General features: G+C 39.6%; 1 protein-coding gene across 9 annotated transcripts in view; it reads right to left on the bottom strand.

Annotated features, from left to right (window-relative positions):
- PTPRM (protein tyrosine phosphatase receptor type M) overlaps nt 1-21,676 on the bottom strand; it is a 974,793-nt gene that overhangs the window by 586,642 nt on the left and 366,475 nt on the right. For all 9 annotated transcript variants that reach the window (XM_082259726.1, XM_082259728.1, XM_082259725.1 and 6 more), the window contains exons 4-5: nt 11,198-11,276; nt 7,507-7,622 (exon numbers count right to left, since the gene is read on the bottom strand). In XM_082259726.1, the coding sequence (XP_082115852.1) occupies nt 7,507-7,622; nt 11,198-11,276 (195 nt within the window). The remainder of the gene's footprint in view (nt 1-7,506; nt 7,623-11,197; nt 11,277-21,676) is intronic.

Consider the following 21,676-nt stretch of genomic DNA (forward strand, 5'->3'; position numbering starts at 1 on the left):
AGTGGTTGTGGGGGTCTGCAAGCGGGGGGCTTTTCAGAATCTGGAAGTCCCCTCTAACAAGGGGGCCCCTAGATCATGCCCCCCCACCCCATGTGAATGAGTATGGGGAACATAGTACCCCTATCCTTTTAAAAAAAATTGAATAAAGACACAGCACAAGTTTTTGACAATTCCTTTTTTAAAAAATGAGAAAACAATGTCTCTTGGTGTAGATCTATCATCAATTACAAGTCCCACCACACTGCCGGACCCGAAAAAATAAAAAAAAACTCCAGCCTCATCCTACTGGCTGCCTGCTCCTCAGTTTGACATTTCTTAAAAAGCTAAGGGGAGGAACCACCCAATGAAATCAGCAGGTGACCTCACCCCCTTGTGATGTCACTGACCAGGGCATGCTGGGTCGATGATGTCACAAGAGGGTGGGGTCACCCGCTGACGTCATCGGGTGATTTCACCCCTTAGCTATTTTAGAAATGTCAGAAGGAGGAGCAGACAGCGGAAGCCTTCGACAAGGCCAGAGGTTTTTTTTTTCTTTTTTCGGGTCGTGCGCTGCAGCAGGCAGCATGATTGAATATGGATCTACACTGATGGATTTACCCCATATTTATTTACATAAGGAGGGCCCTCATCTGGGGGCCCAATTGTTAAAGGGAGCTTCCAGATTCCAATAAGCCCCCTGCTCGCAGACCCCCACAACTACCACCCAGGGTTGTGGCCCTTGTCCCCATCAACATAGGGACAAGGTGCTTTGAGGTGGGGAGGGGCAGAGCCCGCTGACAGCTGATGAGTCATTGGTTGTTAAGGTCACATTCACTACTTTATAAATAAGCCCATTATTATTATTATTATTATTATTATTATACATGATTTATATAGGGCCAACAATTTACGCAGAGCTTAAGAAAATGAAGGCAGACATTACAGTTACAATACAACTTGGTACAAAAGGAATCAGAGGGCCCTGCTCATTAGAGCTTACAATCTAAAAGGGAGGGTCAATTGATACAAAATGTAATAGCTGTGGGGGATGAGCTGATGAAAAAAGTGAAACAGTGTATTAGTTAGTAGCCGGATAGGTTTCTTTAAAGAGAAGGATTTTCAGGGATCATCTAAAGATGGATAGAATAGGGGACAGTCAGACAGATTGGAGTAGAGAGTTCCAAAGGATGGGAGAAGTTCTGGAGAAATCATGGAGGCAAGGGAGCTAGAGGAGGTGACAAGGGAGCTAGAGAACAGAAGGTCTTGGGAGGACCGAAGAGAGCGGCTTGGTTGATATTTTGTTAATGTTATAACTGGTAAAACGAGAAGGAAGGTCATTTATTATAATAGCAACTCCACCTCCAGGGGCTATAAGTGCAATTTGCTTTCTCTGCTTACCCTCTGTTAGTATGACACTTCTGAAAGCTAAATCTAATTGTGTGCCATCAATATATGATACATATTGAATATTTTATGCATGTTGGTCAACAATAAATATTGTACTGTTGTTGTTGTTGTTGTGATTTTATTGTGAAATACAGGTTAACAAAAATGAACGACTTTGCTCAGGATGCAAAGAATGTAGTAAACTAAGTCTAATAGGGGACAAAGTAAACTGCCATGTAATCTCCTTCAACTTTTATTAATTACTTTTTGGCTGGCAAATGACAATGTCTGATCTTCCGCAAACAGAGCACTGCAGTCAAATTTCCATGGTGACAAGCCTCTGCTAATACCCAGGCTTTTTCTTTGCCAGCAGCATAACCGAGTACTACAAGTGAGATATAAACACTTCTATCAACATATGCATTATAATGATTTTTCTTGTTTAGTAAGTCAATACAAAAGAAATATTATGCCCATTTTGGTGCTGGCTTGTGCTGTCAGCAGATGTGACAAAGAAAATCTAAGCAGATGGGATACATCTGTTAATCATAAACATTCTTTCATTAGTGCCATTGTCACATTTATTTGGAGGTATGTTTATATTTTAGTATATCAGCTAATGAGAGCCCTGAATTTACATTACCGTCTGTATCAGTAATGTCTGTTCTTAGCAATATGCTTGTTTATGTTTGGCAAAGAACACATGCAAATGAAGATTTACCTATCTCAACCTCTCAGCTAACATTACATTTGTATACATACCTAGATTATTGTTTTGCATATATTTTTTTTCTTTTTTTATGTATGCATCTTAGATTTCTACTTAGGTACGTTATGCCTATGTTTTGGTAACATGTGTAAAGTGCATTGGCTTTTGAAACCTGAATGCTGACACATCTCCAGCAGGTAGAGGTGGCAGAGATACCTTCTCTCCACTGTTGCACACAGATCTTTTACTCTCTCACTGGATCCCATGCTTTATCAGTAATGGTCTATATCAACATGGCACCTGTGAAATCTGGCACCTCATTAAGAGCATTTGGCAAAATGGCACATTTGAAATGTGACAACTCAGTGACATGGTATATGACATGCTGCAGATATCAAGTGCAGACCTATCAATTAATTCCAGTTGCAAGCACCAGAAAGTTAAAAAAAACAGCCCAAAATTTATATATATAAATATGGGAGGTGATTGCAACATTGTATGCAAGCTCTTACAGTGGCTAACTGTCAGTGTAGGAGACACTGTAAAGGCTGCTATGCTAAGGTTAATAGGAGGGGAGCCTCTATTAGATGGGCTTGATGACTTCTGAATACATGTAGGTGCAACAATTTTAATAAATATGTTTTGGGCCCAACATCTGGTTTGAAACCTTGTATGTGGAGTGATTGCTATGGTGATTCAACAGTTATAGCATTTCTGAGCTTACAGCTAGAGTTTGGCGAACACCCCCATGGAACGGTTTGCACTAGAACTCCCGAACATGGATAAAGGTCGGACCCCAACTGTGAACCCTATTAAAGTTTATGGGACCCGAACTTGAAAAATCAAAAGTCCCAATTTTGAAGGCTAATATGCAAGGTATTGAACATAAAAAGGAAATGAGAGCTCGTGTGCAGCCCTGGGGGACATGTACCAATGCAATTTTTAAAAAAAAATAATTTAAAAGGAGCAGTGATTTTAATAATGCTTAAAGTGAAACAATAAAAATTAAAAATTCCTTTAAATATAGTGCCTGGAGGGTCCCTTTAGTCTGCTTGTAAAGTGGTGCATCTGTACCATGCATAGAACCTGCTGCAGCAAAACTGACACATATACAAGAAAAAAATACATTTAAATTGATTTTCCTGGCTGCAAGCTTTCTTGGAAAAAAAATTGCCTACAATACAAAAATGGGAAGACAAAAAATGGTGTAGGGCCCTCTCCCCCCAATCCATACCAGGCCCTTTGGGGCACCCCATGCCAAAATAAAAAAAAACAGCATTTGGTCTCCTCCCCCAAAATCCATACTAGACCCTTGGGTCTGGTATGGATTTTGAGGGAAAACCCCCACCTCAAAATTAAAAAAAAAAGGAGCCCCCCTCCAGAATCCATACCAGACCCTTATCTGAGCATGCAGCCTGGCAAGCCAGGAAAAGGGGGGAAAGTGTGAGCTCCCCCCCTCCGCTTCCTGTCCCAAAACACCCAAAAGACCTAAGGGTCTGGTATGGATTTTGGGGGAATTCCAGGCCTGGTATGGATTGGGGGGGGGGGGGCGATGCTGTTTTTTTTACATTTTTGTATTGCTGGCAATGTTTTTATTTACATCTTAGCTCTCAATGGGGAAGACCACTGACAGCTGATGACCCATCAATTGTTAAGTCTTCCCGGCCTGCTCCTTAACAATCAGCTATTTACAGGTGCATTGCTTCAGCCAATCAGGGCTTAAAATACACTGTGCAGCATGCAGTGCAATGTGGGGCACTCGGTGGGCAACAATTCCGCTGAGCTCCCCGCAAATTCAGGGGGTTCGAACATGCAATGTTCGGGCTGAACCTATACTTTTACCAAACTGCTCACCCAACACTACTTACAATGAGGAGAAATGCTGTGTTAGACATTTTTTGATTGAAAAGTCTACCCATCAAGGTGGGCACACTGGCTTTTGGTTATTTCATAACAAGACTGATGCATGGAGTTGTACTATTAGGTTTTCACATGTCAATGGACAATCTGTCATGTTTTTTCATTTGAAATGCACATTTTGTTGTGTAAAAAAAAAAATATATATATATATATGTATTTAAGATTGTGTTTACTTATTATTGACACTAGTTACAAAGCTTTTTAAGTTCACCTGTTTTTTACATTATATGATGTTAATAAGTGTGGCACATATTTATATATATAATGTTATATGACATCCTGTCAGCTCAGTAATGTTGTATATAGCAACCTGGCACCTGTTGTACATACCTTTTCAGTAACATGGTTTCAGCCATTTGGCCATAAACTCTAATTTAACACCCAGTATATAACTTTTGGACAGGGTAGAATTCCAGGATGCAAGGATAACAGATACAGTATGGGCATGAGGAAATAGGGAGCATAATATTCTGGTAAAAATTGATGAGGGGCGGTTTAGAAAGGGAGTTTAAAAAAGTGGAGTAACGCTGTCTACCATCCTAACATTTACAATAAATTCAGTCACAGTATTTGTTGAAAATTAGTAACCATTTGTTGAAAACGCTTGTAGAAAAAAGCTATGTTGATCCCACAAAAAACTTCTATTAAAGTGGCTGCAAAGCAGTGTTAATTTTGGCAGCAAATTTCAATTTAGTTTTAGTCTTAGTCTTAGGACTAAAATGGCATTTTAGTTTTAGTCCCATTTTAGTCTTCTGCAAGTGTTTTAGTTTTAGTCGTATTTAGTTGACTAAAACTCCAGTACATTTTAGTTGACTAAAACGTCCTACCTTTTAGTCGACTAAAACTCATTTTAGTCATCTAAATGGTCATGGTCAGGTCAGAGAGGAAGCCTGTAATGCTGCTGCCTGCAGTCAGTGCAGTGAGTGCACACAGTGCTGCTCAGAGTGCTGGATGGGGGTCTCAGGTTTAAGGGTGGTCTCTGGTCTAAACTGAAGTTGTTGAACAGGATGGGCCGGGCGGGCCTCAGCAGCCTATATGCACGCACACACAGTCCTGGATGGATGGTGGAATCGGATGCCAGTGGTGACTGGTGAGTGGTCTGAGGGGACTCAGGGAGGCAGTAATATCTGGCCTGGCTGTTAACTCACAGTGGGTGCTCTGCTCTGGATGTGGTGGTGGCCGGGTGCCAGTGCCGTGTGATGAGTCGGGCCTGGCGAGTCTGGCTGTAGTGCTGCAGCTGCAGTGCTCTGGTGAGGTCAGGTGACTGGTCTCGAGTCGACTCTCTTGTAGTAGTCCACTCCTCACGTCGGACGTCACGGGGCACACCACGCCAGACGCCACACAGGCGGAGCTCCGTGAAAACCGGAAGTTGGGTAAACGCCCCTGCCTCACATTCTCGTTTCGTTTTCGTTCGTTAACTAAAACGGATTTGATTTTCGGCATAGTTGTCGTCATTTGACGAAAATGTGCTATACTTTGCGTCTCGTTTTCGTCAGTTGAAAAATGCCAGTGACAAAAGCGGAGACTAAAACATTTTCATTGACGAAATTAACACTGCTGTAAACTCCATTGGCTGTAGTGTCATTGCACATATTACCTGAATATATTACCAACATTAAATATTAGGGAAAAATATAAGAAAAGCCTTTTTCTTAATTGTTTAGTTTTCAGCAGCTTAGTAGATGCTCCTTACTTATGCGTATGCGGTGGTGCAATACACGTTTAAACTTTTATGTGCTATTATTACAGGCTCTGGATGGAATTGTGTTGCCGATATAGAAATGGCCAGCAGAGGAGTGTTAATTTTGATGATGTCAATTTTTTATTTAGTTTTAGTTATAGTCTTATGACTAAAATGACATTTTAGTTTTAGTCCTATTTTAGTCTTAAGACTAAAATGTCATTTTAGTTTTAGTCGTATTTTAGTCATCTGAATTGTTTTAGTTTTAGTCGTATTTTAGTCGACTAAAATTGTGTTAATTTAGTCAACGAAAACGTTTTAGTCGGTTTTAGTCGACAAAATTAACACTGCTGCAAAGCTAAGAACTCTCCAATGGGCTTACACAGTTTCTGTCCAGATCACGCTTACTAAAATATTAACATATTCTGAACAAGCAGTAAAAATCATATTAAAACAATACTTCATTCACTTCAGTATCTATAGGCATTGTAGAGAAACTCATTTTTAAATTCACAACACAGGCATTGACATGTTTGCAGTCTGCCAGGCTTTTAATGTAAACAACCAGCAAATGTCTCTAAGCTGTTAGAAACCATCTAAAACCTGACTTCGGTGTCTTGGTTATAATCTTTGAAGATTGTCAAGAAAGAAAAATCTACATCAAAAGCAGCTAGAGACGTCATGGATGGTTAGTTTAAAATAAATTTTACTGCTTGTTATGGACATGTAAATAGTTTAATGTCCATGGTCTGGGTAAAATAAAAGATATACATCAATGTGTTAGCTAACCTTGTTGATTTTCACTTATAAAATCCAAATAATGTCCAACTAGGGCCCAGGGAAACAATAAATATTATTGCTCTACATATTCTAATCAATGGGCATGAATTAGACTCATTGTAAAATCATTAAGACTAATTCACTACAGTGCTAGGATGATTTAATTTATGTTTTAATTATATTGAAAACTGCACAATTTTCTTTCAGCTATCCATATGCAAAGTAAAACCAACCTACTGGCATCTATTAAGTTATATAGGAAACTAACAGGAATGGCAAAAATGGTCAGTCTGGCAATTTGGATATCGGGACGTATTGGACGATTCATTTGGGGCCTGTAGTCATAAAAAGTTTAGGAACCCATAGTTTATAAAGGATGAAGGAAGGTAAGCCACTAAAGTTTGGCACATTGGCAAATGCTGTCAAAACCAATAAATCTGAATTCTTCTTTAGCTATCCTTCTCATGTTCAGGCTTACGAAGAAATTATTTAACCAACTTAGAGCTCCTGTTCCCTGAGTTGGAACATTAGGTTCAGGAAGGAAAGCATCCTAGCAATGCACTTAGTGACTATTATTTTTCCAAGATTCTATTGACAAGCACACCGTCATTTTATAGATACATACAAAATTTCAGGTATTTGTTTCACACTGAAAAACATAATGCTTGAGCAAATACAGCCAACAGGATCACATACTGTCCATGTTATTTATCTAGACCAGACAAACCAAGATAAAAAAGTCAATTCAGTTGAAATCAATAGAGCTGGCAGTGCTTTGGTTTTAGGTGAATTATTGACAGTTTTATCTGTACCATCTGCTAAATTGTCCAGGGAGTGATTAAAAGTTGGATTACAGAGCTTCTTTGTTGCAGCATATGTAGTGTATTATATACCTTTAAAAAAAACACTCAATGAACAAAAGCCAAAAAGAAGGCCCCATTATTTTAATAATAGTCATACCATGATAGTATTATTTTTGATATCTTGTAAACTGCACAAAAAATACTTATTCAAAACATACATAACATGTTAAAAACAGTAAAGCATTTACCTGTAACCAAAGTCTGTCACTTGCTGCAGTTTTTCCATTTGCAGTACATATGAAGGTGGCAAATTGACCAGCATTCACATCATCTTTTTTAACCCGTACAAAATGTGGTGTTTTACCTGAAAAATACCAATGAAAAGTACAAGCAATTTTTAAAATGTACCACATGCAAATTTATAACATGGCTATTACATGTGAGGTTAAATAACCAATAAAACTGGTGTAGCTGGTAAAATATATTCTAGGTTTGTTGTCAGCAAACCTTTTACTCAATGGCAGCATTATCTCTATGGTATCCTTTAAAGTCACAAAGGGAACCAGGGACAAGGAGGAAACAATAAAGTATCTTCATTCAGCCTTCTGCCTAAAACCTTCTGGGGTTGACTTCTAGGGTTGACCGCTGCATGGTCCAAAGAAATTAGTGCTTATTGGACTGATTGCCTCAATAGTGTTCTCTGCAATCAATGTAATTAATTCTCAGTAAAGTAGGGTCTGCTTGTCTAATATCTTTTAGTTTTGTAAGCTGGGACCACATCCTTGCCCCAGTCACCTGTTATCAGCCCTGGTTGTCTTACTTCAGGGTGGATTTAGAAATAAAGACTTTATGATCCTAAATTCTGAGTGATAGCTAATGTATATTTATTTGGATTCCACTTTCTATTTAACACCTTTCCGATGTTCCGAAACCTTTTGGCAGGTAAAAGAGTCTATTGCGCATTTATGTATGTATAGGGCCAGATTTTCACCACAAGAGCCTATAGGCACACACCTTTGGCACCCTAAAGAACACAACCTCTAACAACATTTCTATTGTTACAAAAATATTTACTCAATTTCCAGGCTTAGAATATTGTGATATCAGTGCAAAATTGTAAAATCATGCCATAAAAAAAGATGAATGAGTGTCCACGAAAAGTGGATAAATGGAATAAAGTCCTAATCCGAATCCCATGTGGTAGCAAGTGAAGGGAAGGTAGTAATGGTTGAAACAAAATAAGGAAGATCCAGCACCACACCCACTGTGTTTAGTACAAACTGCTTACCCGATAAAAATTACCACTAAGTTACAGGTGGTCAGACTGGGCATGAGGAAATAAGGTCTCCCTCAAACGAGTTTCGTTGGAGCAGTGTGAGCGGAGAGAGTCACATATGGTTTGAGGGAGACCTTATTTCCTCGCGCCCAATCTGACCACCTGTAACTTACTGGTCATTTATATCTGGTAAGCAGTTTGTACTAAACACAGTGGGTGTGGAGCTGGAACTTCCTTATTTTGTTTCAAATATTACTACCTTCCCTTCACTTGCTGTCACATGGGATTCAGATTAGGACTTTATTCCATTTATCCACTTTTTATGGACACTTGTTCATCTTTTTTGATGGCATGGTTTTACAATTTTATACTGATATTTCACTAAATGTTTTATGTTTGTGATCATTAATGGAATCTATAAGCTGAGATTTCATTTATTTACATATTTGTCAATCAACCCTAGCGCTGCACTATTTTATATGATTGGTTTGGAGTTTGTATTTTGACGTTAAGTGCTGGCTGTTTTCTTCCTCTTTACTTAAGCGCAGTGTTTTCCCCTACTTTGTTTGGAATATTGTGATCATATCAAAACCATCTTACATGAGATGACTATTCCTACTGATCATGGAAAATAATGTGTGGACAAATATTGTACAGGAAATGTCTTCTTTACCTAAACCACCCATAGGCAAGTGACTATTTGGGCCAATGATAAATCTGGCCCCGTATGTGTATTTAACTGTTGGCCTTGAGTTAATCTTCAAGATACAAGTTTGATGTGGTAAACATATTTATTATACAGAGTACGGTTTATAAAATACTCTAATATGTTAATTTCTGTCTCGCCAAAAACATTCTTATGCAATGCCTACAATGGAAACCTGATTTACTACTTTCCAAACAGAGATGTAATGTACTAATTAATATATTGCAGCATGTTCTGCTATACAGTTGTGTATCCAACCATCCTGTCTGCCTCAAAACTCCATATCCTAATACCCTGCCCATCAGTACTTGTCACTGATATGTGCTGCCTTCACTGCAGATTCCTACACTAATAAACTGTCTGCCAGGGAGATATGCATCCTAATGTATTTTTTACCAAACAGTTGTGAACCAGGTTGCTGTTTTTAGCCAGCCACATGTGAATCTTAATACCTTACCTGCCAGGAATACTTGTGTATATATATATATTTAGAATAGTTTTTTTCTACTCCCATCAGGGGTACTGTAATTCCTTGCATGTCCCGTAGGTATATACTGTATTTTGATGAGCTGCCAAGAAGATGTTTATTTTAATACTTTTTTCTTTTTTACTCAGATGTGTAAGCGCCCATTCAGACTGGCGCGACACGACTTGCTGGATCGACCTGTGAAGTCGCGGTGCACAGCGTGCACCACGACCTCGGCGCGACTTGCAGGGACTTCACATAATTGTCAATGCAAGTCGCCTCCAGGTCGCCCCAAAGTAGTACAGGACCCTTTTTCTAAGTCGGAGCGACTTGTGTCGCTCCTATTAGAACGGGTCCTGTACTATTCAATGGCGAGCGACCGACCGCAACTTGTCAGGCGACCAGGTCGCCTGACAAGTCATGCTAGTGTGAATGGACCCTAAAAAAAATTAAATGTATAATGATACATTTCTAGTGTGTAATGTGTAATGAAGATGTACCGTATTTTAGTGTTCTGACAGCCAGTTAAGTATTGAGATTTAGTTTCAATAGATTTTTGTTAAAGTTTTACAAAATACAGATAACAAGAGGTAAAAAAAAAAAAAAAAAACGATAATGAACACGTTACAAGTATTGAGATTTATTGCCTAGTATAGTTGGTATTTTTTGATAGGCAAATATCAAATTAATATTTAATGTATATTTAGTTCTCACCTATCCTACAGAGTATACAAACACATTACCTGTTATCATCTGTGTAATTCCTAAGAAGCAGATTTATATTCTTATAGGAATGTGTCTATTCAAGTGGTGCGTCTTCCAGTGTTGGGGTATGCTGTGGTGCACAGTGTTATGGGAAGTTGTATATTTTGATGAATTGTTTACCAGACAAAAGTGTACCACAATGCATTGTTGGCACACCAGGTGTATATAACAAGGCAAGACTGATATAAAGTAGTGCATTGTAAAGTTGGGAACATTTAAGAATGACATTTAATATATACACAAAATAAGAGGCATCCATCTTTCAGTAATAATATAATTTTATATTGACTCATTTAGGACCTATAATATGCCATAAACAGATACAATCTCATCAAAAAGTATAATCTTAATTTATGTGGGTGCACTTAGGCTACCACGCTATCCATATGTATTGGACAACATTCTGAAGAAACATATAGTTTCACGACAGACCTCTGACAGGCAACGCTGATGTTCAACGGTGTCTCCATTACTTCTCGTTAGATAGATGAGACACCCTAACACAGGAAGCGTATTACTGCTCAGACGCTTAGGTCAAAATAAAGGGAAAAAAAGCCTGAAAACAGAAAATGAAGCAGCCACTGTATGTAAAGATTGGGAAGATGCATTATATTAAAATGTTATTTTTGTGTCTGGATATACTTTGAATAACTTCCAAAGGCAAGCTTGAGAACCACTACAATAATCCATGCTAAATAGAGAAAAAAAAAGGAATGCAAGACTTACCGCAAGAGTGTCCTAGAACTTTGACTTCATCTATTGCAATGTATCCATGTTGATCTGAGGTGATAACTTCAAAATAAACCTGAAAGTATTAACAATACAAGATAAGTCAGAATATAATAGTTTCAAATCTGAACTGAGAATAAAATAGAGTACATAACAAGGTCCAAAAAAAAACAACTAATTTTACATTTATATTAAGAAATTTTGTCTGTGAAAAGGCACCAAAAAGTAAAATTAAAAGTAGTATTTTAAAAATGTATAATAATAATATAAGTAATAACTAAATTTCAGCATTTCCAAACTACATTGTATGGAAATATATAGTCTAGCTCCATTTTTTGCTACAAATGAATAATAATCTTACATAGTTACATACTTAGGTTGATAAGAGTCTATTTAGTTCAACCAATAGAAAAAAAAAGTTGATCCAGAGGAAAAAAAATCCATAAAGCGTTATCCAATTTGCTCCAGGGGGAAAAATAATTTCTGATCCCCCAGGAGGCAATCGGATATTCCTTGGAACACCCATGGTGTTATTACCTATAAATGTTAGACTAGAGATGGACTTGGGTAACTGATATAACATTACTGTGTACTGTGGAAGAAATAGTCAGAGAAGGTAAACCAAAGCTATTTAATGCTGAATTCCAGCCAAAATTGCTAATCACATATTTAAAATAGTTATTATTATTATTATACAGGATTCATATAGCGCCAACAGTTTGCGCAGCGCTTTACAATGTGAGGGAAGACAATACAGTTACAATACAATTCAAAACAGGAGGAACTAGAGGGCCCTGCTCGTTAGAGCTTATTTAAAATAGTTAGATAACGTATTTATATATCTGCCAAAGGATTTTTATTTCTATCTGTCTAATCCTTTTCTGTCTGTGCCAGACATTCTGGAGACCTGAGTTTTTTATGCAGCAGTTAAGCGACACCGCCAGGTCACTACCCTGCCTCTAATCTTGTCAGCACACCCGACCAGCAAAGAGCGCTGGTCCTCCCTCTTCCAATCTGAGTGTTGTGTACGGGTAATTATATTAGTTGTTTTATTCTAAAATATTTTAAATGAGCTTTTAAATAACATGCAAACACATTAAATGTTCCCTTTAAAGTTCAGCTTTAATTAATAGTTCTTTTAATGGTATTAAGGTAGAACACAGCATGGTTATTAATCTGTAATATGTTGATTTCAAAGTCCATGTTAAGTGGAGCATTGATGTTGAGGAGGAATACCTGGGTTTTTCACAGGGCTGGCCCTACCATGGGTCTCCATGGGTCCATTGGATCCTGGCAGTACTTGGAGAAGGGTGGAAAATTGACGCCCAAGGTTTTTTACCAGCAGTTTTGTGTGTCATCAGTTTGCGGCGCATTACGGGCGGCATTTCCCTAGCTCATACTGCCACCCGTAGTACAAACTAATAAGTATGAGTAGGCAGAGTGTTTCCTCCGGGGAAAGCCCCTCACGTGATCGTGGTGTGCGCAATGACTTCAGATATCAGTGCACTCCATCTCATGCAGGGCAGGCTGGATTTTCTACGGCGGTGGGCGTGGCAAACACAGGAGTGACAGGAGGACTGAAGACAGACAGTGGGTGTTTGGTGGACCAATCCCATGGTGAGTTATGGAAGAAGATAATAGTGTATATATAATATTTTCTAAATTTTATATTTAAAATAATGGATGTGGAAGCCTTTTGGTGGGCAAGAATTTTTTTTTGGGGGTGGGGGGGTGGACCTAGGTAGCACAATTTCATTCTTGGACCCAGGCAGCACAATGTCTTGGGCCAGCTCTGGTTTTTCCACTGCCCAAAGTGTAAGGGTGTTAAGTAATTGTGGAATTCTTTGAAATATTTTAATTACATTTTGTAAATAGTAAAGACAAAGCTAAATCAACACAGAGATTGATGATTTGTAGTGTGACTATGAGATTCCTTGGCTTTGTTGTGTGCACGGCACCTGTCTGGGCATAATTATTGCTTATGTTTGTTTTTAGATGCGGCAAAAATGATTACACTGATTATAAGTAAGGGACGTCCCTAATTAGATCAGAATCTTTACTTCCAAATGTTGATCACCACATTGGCACAACACTGAGACAGATGTAAACTGCTTGTTCTACACTATTCCAGGCTGTGCATGATTCACATGGGTAACCTACATGCAAGCACCGATGTGCTATTGTAAATTGTTTCTGATCAATAAATGGTGTTGTGTCGGTAATCTATGTGTCTATAATGGCTTTGTCACCCATCTGTCTTCACAAAGCACAGTTAATTTAGCTATTTAAGAGAGCAACTACATGGTATCTTATCAATAAGAGAAGCAGGGTTTTCATGTGTATAGCACATTATTTCAATCATTTAAATTTTTCCAGAGTTGTTAATAAAATCTGCATTTGCAATAGTATGTTTTTCCTGGGAAAATGCTTATAAATGTTATACACATTCTATGACCTAGGATTGAGATTACTATTAGGTTTATATGTGACCCAACTTGTATTATGACTAAGATTGTTTACATGTTTGTTAAAATTGGGGTACTTAAGCCAGGTACACACTATAAGTTTTTTTTCGTTCAACCCCCAAGGGTTGAACGAAAAAAAAACTGTCAGCTCCGATCTGACCTGCTGCACTAACCATGCGAGGTTAGTTTAGCGATCTCCCCCACTGAGCTGTTGTGTTCTGACAGGGGCACAGCCCCGAACCAGAGCACTCCAATTAGCACTCTCTGCCATTGGCTGAGGGCACTGATCAGGAGTCGGTCGGCTGCTGCTTTTCTTGCATGCACATCCAACAGAAGCTGGCCAAATGGCCGTTTCTGTTGGACAGACCAACATATACACGGGCCGAATGTCGGCCTTTTTTTTAACCGGCCGTTGTCTCGTGACATTCGGCCTGTGTGAGCCCGGCTTTAGTGAGAATTTTGAATTCCTGCCAAGTGCCCCCAGCTGAGATAATACAGCTTGTGCTGGGATGTATAGCCTAGTATACTATGATGTGTTTATTGGTTGTAGTCCTTCTGCTGACCAAAATGCTGCATGCAACGTGTGGGCCGCTGATGTAGACTGCTTCTCTTGGGGGGCCATTTTGCTAAGTGAGTGTTTGCTGTGCAGGTAGAATGCCTCCAGAGTAAGCTCTTCTGCATCCACTGCTCATAAAATAACTGTAAATATTATAAGGGAGATTAAGAAGAGTTTACATCAGAAATACTTGTGATAGCATAAAAAGGTCTTCCAGCTAGTGGAAAGCCTTTGTGTGATTGGGCAATCCTTTCCTCTTCTTGGTAAGAAAGAGGGGAAGTGCATCACATCTGTCTCATTGACTAAATTACATAAAGGCAGGTGCTTGTGTGTATACAAGGATGAGTCAATGTCTTGCCAACAATGTCTAGATAGAAAATATTGATATGTTCTCAATTTAGAGACTGCTGGAACCCACTGTGATGTTCAACAAATCAATGATCACCTGGAACCCCCCCTTTTTTTTTTCTTTTTTAAAAATATGGCATTAAAGCGGAGCTCCACCCTAAATTTATACTTACCTCCATCTTCTCGCTCCGGGTCACTTGAAAAACAAATGGATAATCGCAATTTTTTTTTTTTTTTTTTTACTTACTTTGTAGAGAAAATATACTCACCTTACTTCCTTCTTCCTCCCCTCCGCGGCCGTGGCAATTCGTCACTTCCTGGCTTTTGCAATGATTCCTGGGAGCTGAACGTCATCGCTCCCAGGAATCATTGCGCCTGCACCGGCCCCGACGTCAGTTCCGGGGCGCGCGTGTCATTCCCTTCTAAACAGCTTCTGGGCATGCCCAGAAGTGACGTTGGGGCCGGTGCAGTGCATCGTGGGACCGAAGAAGAAGGAAGAGGACGGAAGAGGATGCGGAAGAGGATCGCGCTGGCTTCAAGCTGCCCACACCTGAGATGGCAGCGCTGGAGAATAAATTCTCAAGGTAAGTATTTCTCCCAAAAGGTAAGTGCAACCCGGGACAGATCAGAGGCTAGCCATTGTGGAATGTGCTAGCCCTGACTGTCCCGGGGGTATTTTTACTAAAAAATGTATAACCAGGGTGGAACTCCGCTTTAAACATAGAGGTTCTCCCAAGGTGATAAATGTAGAGGAGAAGCAATGTTTGGCTGGCAGAGTTGTTTGCAATCCACTGCATCTTGTGGAATAAAGCTTACTGAAGCTTATGTGAAGTTTGTGGACTAGGACGTGTCCCCTGCTGCTGGCAGTGAAGCTTTAAATCAACCTAGATTTACTGCTGATGGTCAATCAAAATCTTCCCTATAGCCCTCTAGAGGCGATATCAGTTATTTTTGACTAAACATATAGGAATTTCCAAATCTCACTGCAATCTGAGCGCTAAATAATTTTCCTTTAAATTAATCATTTTCAGTCTGAGAATGTGTAGACCAGACTTTGCCACCTCTGCTGAACATGTGCCAGTTTTAGTTCCCTTCTAAGCTGTTCATTTCGTTCATCTGTGTAGCCCACTTGACTATAGTCTCCCATGTGGGTGTATACACCATGGATAAATCACAGCCCATTTCCTCCCTCCTCCTCCATGCCCACTTATCAGCTAAACACAATGGGGATGGGATATTACATATTGATTGATGGAGGAGTCACCTCTCCGTAATTTTAAGCACACAGAATCAAAAGATACAGGCTGATTGGCAGACCCTCCTCCTAGATAGCCCACACCATGTTTTTGCACAAAAAATAATGATTTGAGTTCAAATACATATTTGTTTGACAATGTAAAACATTTTTTTGATAATAGTTAGCTTCATGTGGAGCTACAGAACAGTATTAATCTTCTAAAAGTGACAGCAAACATTAAAAAAAAGGAAAAAAAAAGCATTGGCCTCTCCCTAAAATGTCATCCAGACAAGTATTGAGACATGAAGCCTGGGTGGCCAACAAATCAGGGTAGTGGGCATGTAGCCCTCTTTCCCCTACCAGACTAGACCACTTGCCTTTCAACCCCCCCCCCCCCCCCTGGAAGGGACCTTGCCCCAATGTTGAGAAAAGACTTATAATGGAATTTGGAGGCCATCTTTATAATAAGGAGGTACCCAGATTTTCTACCTTCCAAGAGGAATAAGTATATGGGTACCCCTTACCAATGCCCACAAAGAGTCAATAAGCACACCAACACAGTAAAAAAGTAGTTTTTAACAACACAAATAAAAAAAAAAAAAAATAAATAATAAATCCAATTATGGCATCCAGAAATGTAATTCCTTATCAATCACCATTACCCAACACCCTCCATTGTGTACCCAAGTGGGGGAACATTGGGGCCACAAACACGCTGGGTTCACCTTGGACACACATCTGATCCAACCCCAAATCTCCTCCCTGCTTAGCAGATGTGGTCTGCAAGTACAATGCTGCAGAACCAACTCCATTAGACATTTCCCAAAAGCCCTTTCTCCTTCTGGAGAGGGTGCTTGCATTCACCTTATGTTCAAAATAATTAAATATCCAGACTGTATAACAGCTGAAACAAATTAACTCCAAGGTTAGACATATACATAGATAAACAACTCTGCTAAAGAGCTGAACAAATTACAAGTGGCCTTCGACTAAAAGCGTGTAGCAGCACATCTTTAGCTGTCCTAGTTAACCACTAAAGCATTGACACCAATCAACTGTCACAACAGGGGATGGCAGATCAACTCTGTGACAAAGAAAGCCAACACACTAGATAAAAGTGCTTTCTGCTCTGCTTATCTTAAAAAAAACAAAAAAAAAACAGTGTTCGCCAAAGTATTCTCGAATGAAAGCCCAGGGTGAAATTAGGATAGCTGTAAGGCTTAAAGCTGGCCATACATGGATTGAAATTTGGCTGATGCAGCAGGGACCGGACAAATTTCGATCAATGTATGAGCACCCTGGTTGTACAGAAGTCGATCTACTGACTTCTGTACAATTAGCCTGTCTGGTTTTTCCTGATTGATCAGTGCCACATTATTTTATTCCAATGGCAGGGAAGTCTACCCAGTGTCAAAACACAACAGCACAGCGGGAGGGATTCCTCCATCCACATTGAATGTGTGGATGGGGAATCTGATCTTTTTTTTTTTTTAACCCTCTGGTTAAACAAAAAAAAAAAAGGGTTGAGTAATGTATGGGCTACCTTAAATCCTAAAGTAGTACTAAACCCACAACAGTCGGTATATACAGTAAAGGTAATGCCCTGCATTGATTACCAAGGCTATTTGATCTTGTCTTCTCTGAAACCCCCCCTTATTTTACGGTCCCCAATCCATCTGCTGATAGAACAGAGCCTTGGGGGAACAGCACATGCCCAGTTTGGTGTGTATTGATAGAGAGGTTTTTTTTTTTTTGGGGGGGGGGTGCATGTGATCAGCACAGAGCCAATCAGCACTGTCCAGACAGAGGGTCAGGAAACTATTGCATTTCCATGTTCTGTGCACTGTGGGAGACCAGATATAGTGAATGCACAGTCCTGGGTTTAGTAACACTTTAAGAGACACAAGGGTTGGTTTAATAAAATTGGAGAGTTCAAAATCTGGTACAGCTGTGCATGGTGGCCAATCAGCTTCTAACTTCAGCTTTCTCAATTAAAGAGGTTGTAAACTCGCATTTTATCTTAAAAAAAACAAAAAAAAAACAGTGTTCGCCAAAGTATTCTCGAATGAAAGCCCAGTGTGAAATTAGGATAGCTGTGAGGCTTAAAGCTGGCCATACATGGATTGAAATTTGGCCGATGCAGCAGGGACCGGACAAATTTCGATCAATGTATGAGCACCCTGGTTGTACAGAAGTCGATCTACTGGTGCAGTCGATCTAAACGGTGCAGGTTTAGGAGATATTTACAGTACCTATAGGTAAGCCTTATCATAGGCTTACCTATAGGTACAAGTTTTAGAGGAGGGTTTACTTCCTCTTTAAGCTTTGACAAAAAAAAAAAAAACCTGGAAGCTGATTGGTTTCTATGCAGAGCTGCACCAGATTTTGCACTCTCCAGTTTTAGTAAATCCACTGTTTGTTCAGATGCATTAATACAGTATTGTCAATGTATTGCTATACATAAATGTAACTCATCCCAGTGTTCATGGCCTCTTGCTCACTCAGTGATTTTATCAATAGCTGCAATATTTAATGCTCCATCACCCTTTTATAAAAGACGACAGCCATGTGGGTATGAATGTCACTGCTCTCTGTCAGGGCTTTAGTGCAGGGAGGTGTAGCTGGCATGTGATCTCCTATCATAGAAGAAACCAACATCAAAGATGGTTCTGCCTGGCTGAATCCTGGTACCGCTTCTCTCATGGGTCTGCCATGCAAGTGCAAAGTAGATTTGAAGCTGGGATGCAGTTTTTGAAGCAGGTAAATGTTACATTTTAAATAGGAAGCAGAGGGACAGTAGGTGAAACAAACAAAGCGTCTACCTACAGTTCCCCATGTAGTCCGAAAAATGATTCCCACCACCTAGAAGCTGTCATCTGTCCTTGATTTCTAAAGACACTGTTACTTTTTTGATATACTGTATATTGTATGCCCTGGAAAAGGTTTGGATTTTGAACGTTTCTTTTTAAACCTGATTTTGAAAAGCATTTCAACAGAATCTACAAATAATGTCACCACTCTGCAAAGACAAGTGTTATAAGGCTACTACAATATTTTAACAAAATATAACAAAATTATCAACACAAAAGAAAATGAAATGTACTATAAACATTTGTAACTAGCTGCTTCATATACAAAATGTATTAATGCATAATACAAAAAAATATAAAACATACAAAAGTTTGGCATAGCTTTTTTAAACAACCCTCTCTTCAGAACCTGCGTTAGTTTTTCTTATTATTTTATGCTTTTTTCTTTATTTTTACCTGCTGATCCTGGCATTAAAGCTATTCTGTATCTTTACTTTCAGCCTTGCACAACTAGATAGGCGTCTTTCTTTTCTTATATTGAAATAGCTTACTCTGATTTCACTTTACCCAATGAGCTTCTCACAGTGTGCATTAGAAGCTGCAGAAACTCCAATAGAGCTTAGTTCATTCCCTGGCTATAGAATGTCCAGCATCATATAACCCTTTCCTCCCTAGTACTACTGTCAATGGCCCGGGCTATTTATTCAATGGATTTCAGTTCTATCAATCATGAAAGCTAAGCATCACATGTGGATGTTACCTGGGGGAGGGTGTCTTCATGCAAATATATAAAAATATTAGGGACTAAATATGTACAGCCTGTGGATGCTTTGTTTGTTTCACCTACTGTCCCTCTGCTTCCTATTTAAAATTTAACATTTACCTGCTTCAAAAACTGCATCCCAGCTTAAAATATACTTTGCACTTGCATGACAGACCCATGAGAGAAGCGGTACCAGTATCCAGGCAGACATAATTGAGACCTTTAAATACGTCCAGTGGGTGAATAAAGTTCAGGACGGCAGTTTTTTCAAAATGAAACCAAAATCAAGAACACGGGGACATGACCTCAAACTAACTGGGGGAAAGTTCAAAACAAATCTTAGAAAGTATTATTTTACTGAAAGGGTAGTTGATGCTTGGAATAAACTACCAGCAGAGGTAGCGAGACAGTCAACAGTAAATGGCTTCAAACATGCTTGGGACAAGCATAGATCTATACTCAGACAATAAAGTTAATGAAAAAAACAAAAAAAAAAAAAAATCAAAACAAAAAAAACCAAAAAAAAACAAACAAATATTAAAAAAGAAAAAGAAAATTGGGCTGACTTGCTGGACTATTTGGTCTTTTTCTGCCATCATATTTCTATGTTCCCTTTTCTATGTACATACAGCCTGCCTAGGAATGGCCCCACCTCCAGACTGGTATCCACACAATCAGGTATTGTGATTTTTGCATAATCCCTTCCACGAGCCAGCCCACTGCTTGGACCAGAGCTGAGGGCTCTTGAGAACAGTACTGAGGCCGAATGCTGTGATGTTTTTGGAAAGGTATGTGCAGCACAGTGACAGTCCATCCCCCCCCCCCCCACCATGACCTGCCATAGTTGCATAGAGAAGCACGGAAACCCAATTATGAGATCAATAGGAATAAAATAAGGCATGTATGAAAAGTTTTATGATTAAAAAAATCATTAGCATGTTAATGGGGGAGGGGGCAACAATCACTTGTAAAAAGTCTTACCAAATGCACAACATAAGTTACCTGAAAGTACAGTGCCAGCGTGCCCTTCCTACTTCCAGATTGCAGCCCCTTACAAGTACTGTACGAGTGTAACTTGTTTTTAAAATGTTTTTAATGATTTACACTATGGGAGCATTCCCTTGCTTGTTTCCACATCCATGAGAGACACAGGGGCTTCTCCACAACCTGAACGGAGAGAGGAGGAGGAATAGGAGTGGAAGAGAGTACATTGGAGGAAAGTATTCTTCTGGATATACCAGCAATTAAGACGTATCCACTTCCCCTTCCCTCATAGGAATAGGAGTTGAAGAGAGTACATTGGAGGAAAGTATTCTTCTGGATATACCGGCAAGGCGTATCCACTTCTCCTTCCCTCATCAGATTGGGGAAGAAAGGGGATTAAAGTGACTTTGAATGTGGCATGGTTGTTGGTGCCAGGCGGGCTGGTCTGAGTAAAAAACTGCAGATCTACTGGGATTTTCACACACAACCATCTCTAGGGTTTACAGAGAATAGACTGAAAAAGAGAAAATATCCAGTGAGTGGCAGTTGTGTGGAGGAAAATACCTTGTTGATGTCAGGGGTTAGAGGAGAATGGGCAGACTGGTTCGAGATGATAGAAAGGTAACGGTAAGGCTCCATGTACACGGGACGCTGGAAATGGCCGTTTAGGAGCAGTTGGGCGTTTTTTTCAGAAGCCCCTGAACCAATCTACATTTTATCTTATCTGTCCATGTACACCAGGTCGTTTACAGTCATTTGCAGGCAGTTGCGTTCAGGGACTGTTTTTAGAACGCAATTATTTGCGTTCGAACGTGTGTTTCCCAGCGTTTCAAACGCACAAACGCGCCTGAACGCGTCTGAACGCGTCCAAATGCGATGACCCGCGTTTAGCATTTGCGTTTTTCCATTTTAAAGGGTAATAATTTTTTTTACCTCTAGGAACGCTTCTAAACGCAAACGCCCGCAAACGCCGCTAAACGCCCGCTAAACGCGGGTACAAACGCGACCGAACGGACGTTTCAAACGTCCTAAAAATTCCAGCATTCGAAGGGACTTTTAACAACGTCCCGTGTACATGGAGCAGCAAAATTGGACAATATAAGATTGGAAAAACGTTGCCTGATCTGATAGGTCTTGATTTTAGCTGCGACATTCAGATGGTAGGGTCAGAATTTGGTGTAAACAACATGAAAGCATGGATCCATCCTGCCTTGTATAAACGGTTCAGGCTGGTGGTGGTATAATGGTGGGGGGGATATTTTCTTGGCACACTTTGGGCCCCTTAGTACCAATTGAGCAACATTTAAACGTCA

Source organism: Pelophylax lessonae (genome assembly GCF_965119305.1).
Source record: "Pelophylax lessonae genome assembly, chromosome: 5".
Lineage (NCBI taxonomy): Eukaryota > Metazoa > Chordata > Amphibia > Anura > Ranidae > Pelophylax > Pelophylax lessonae.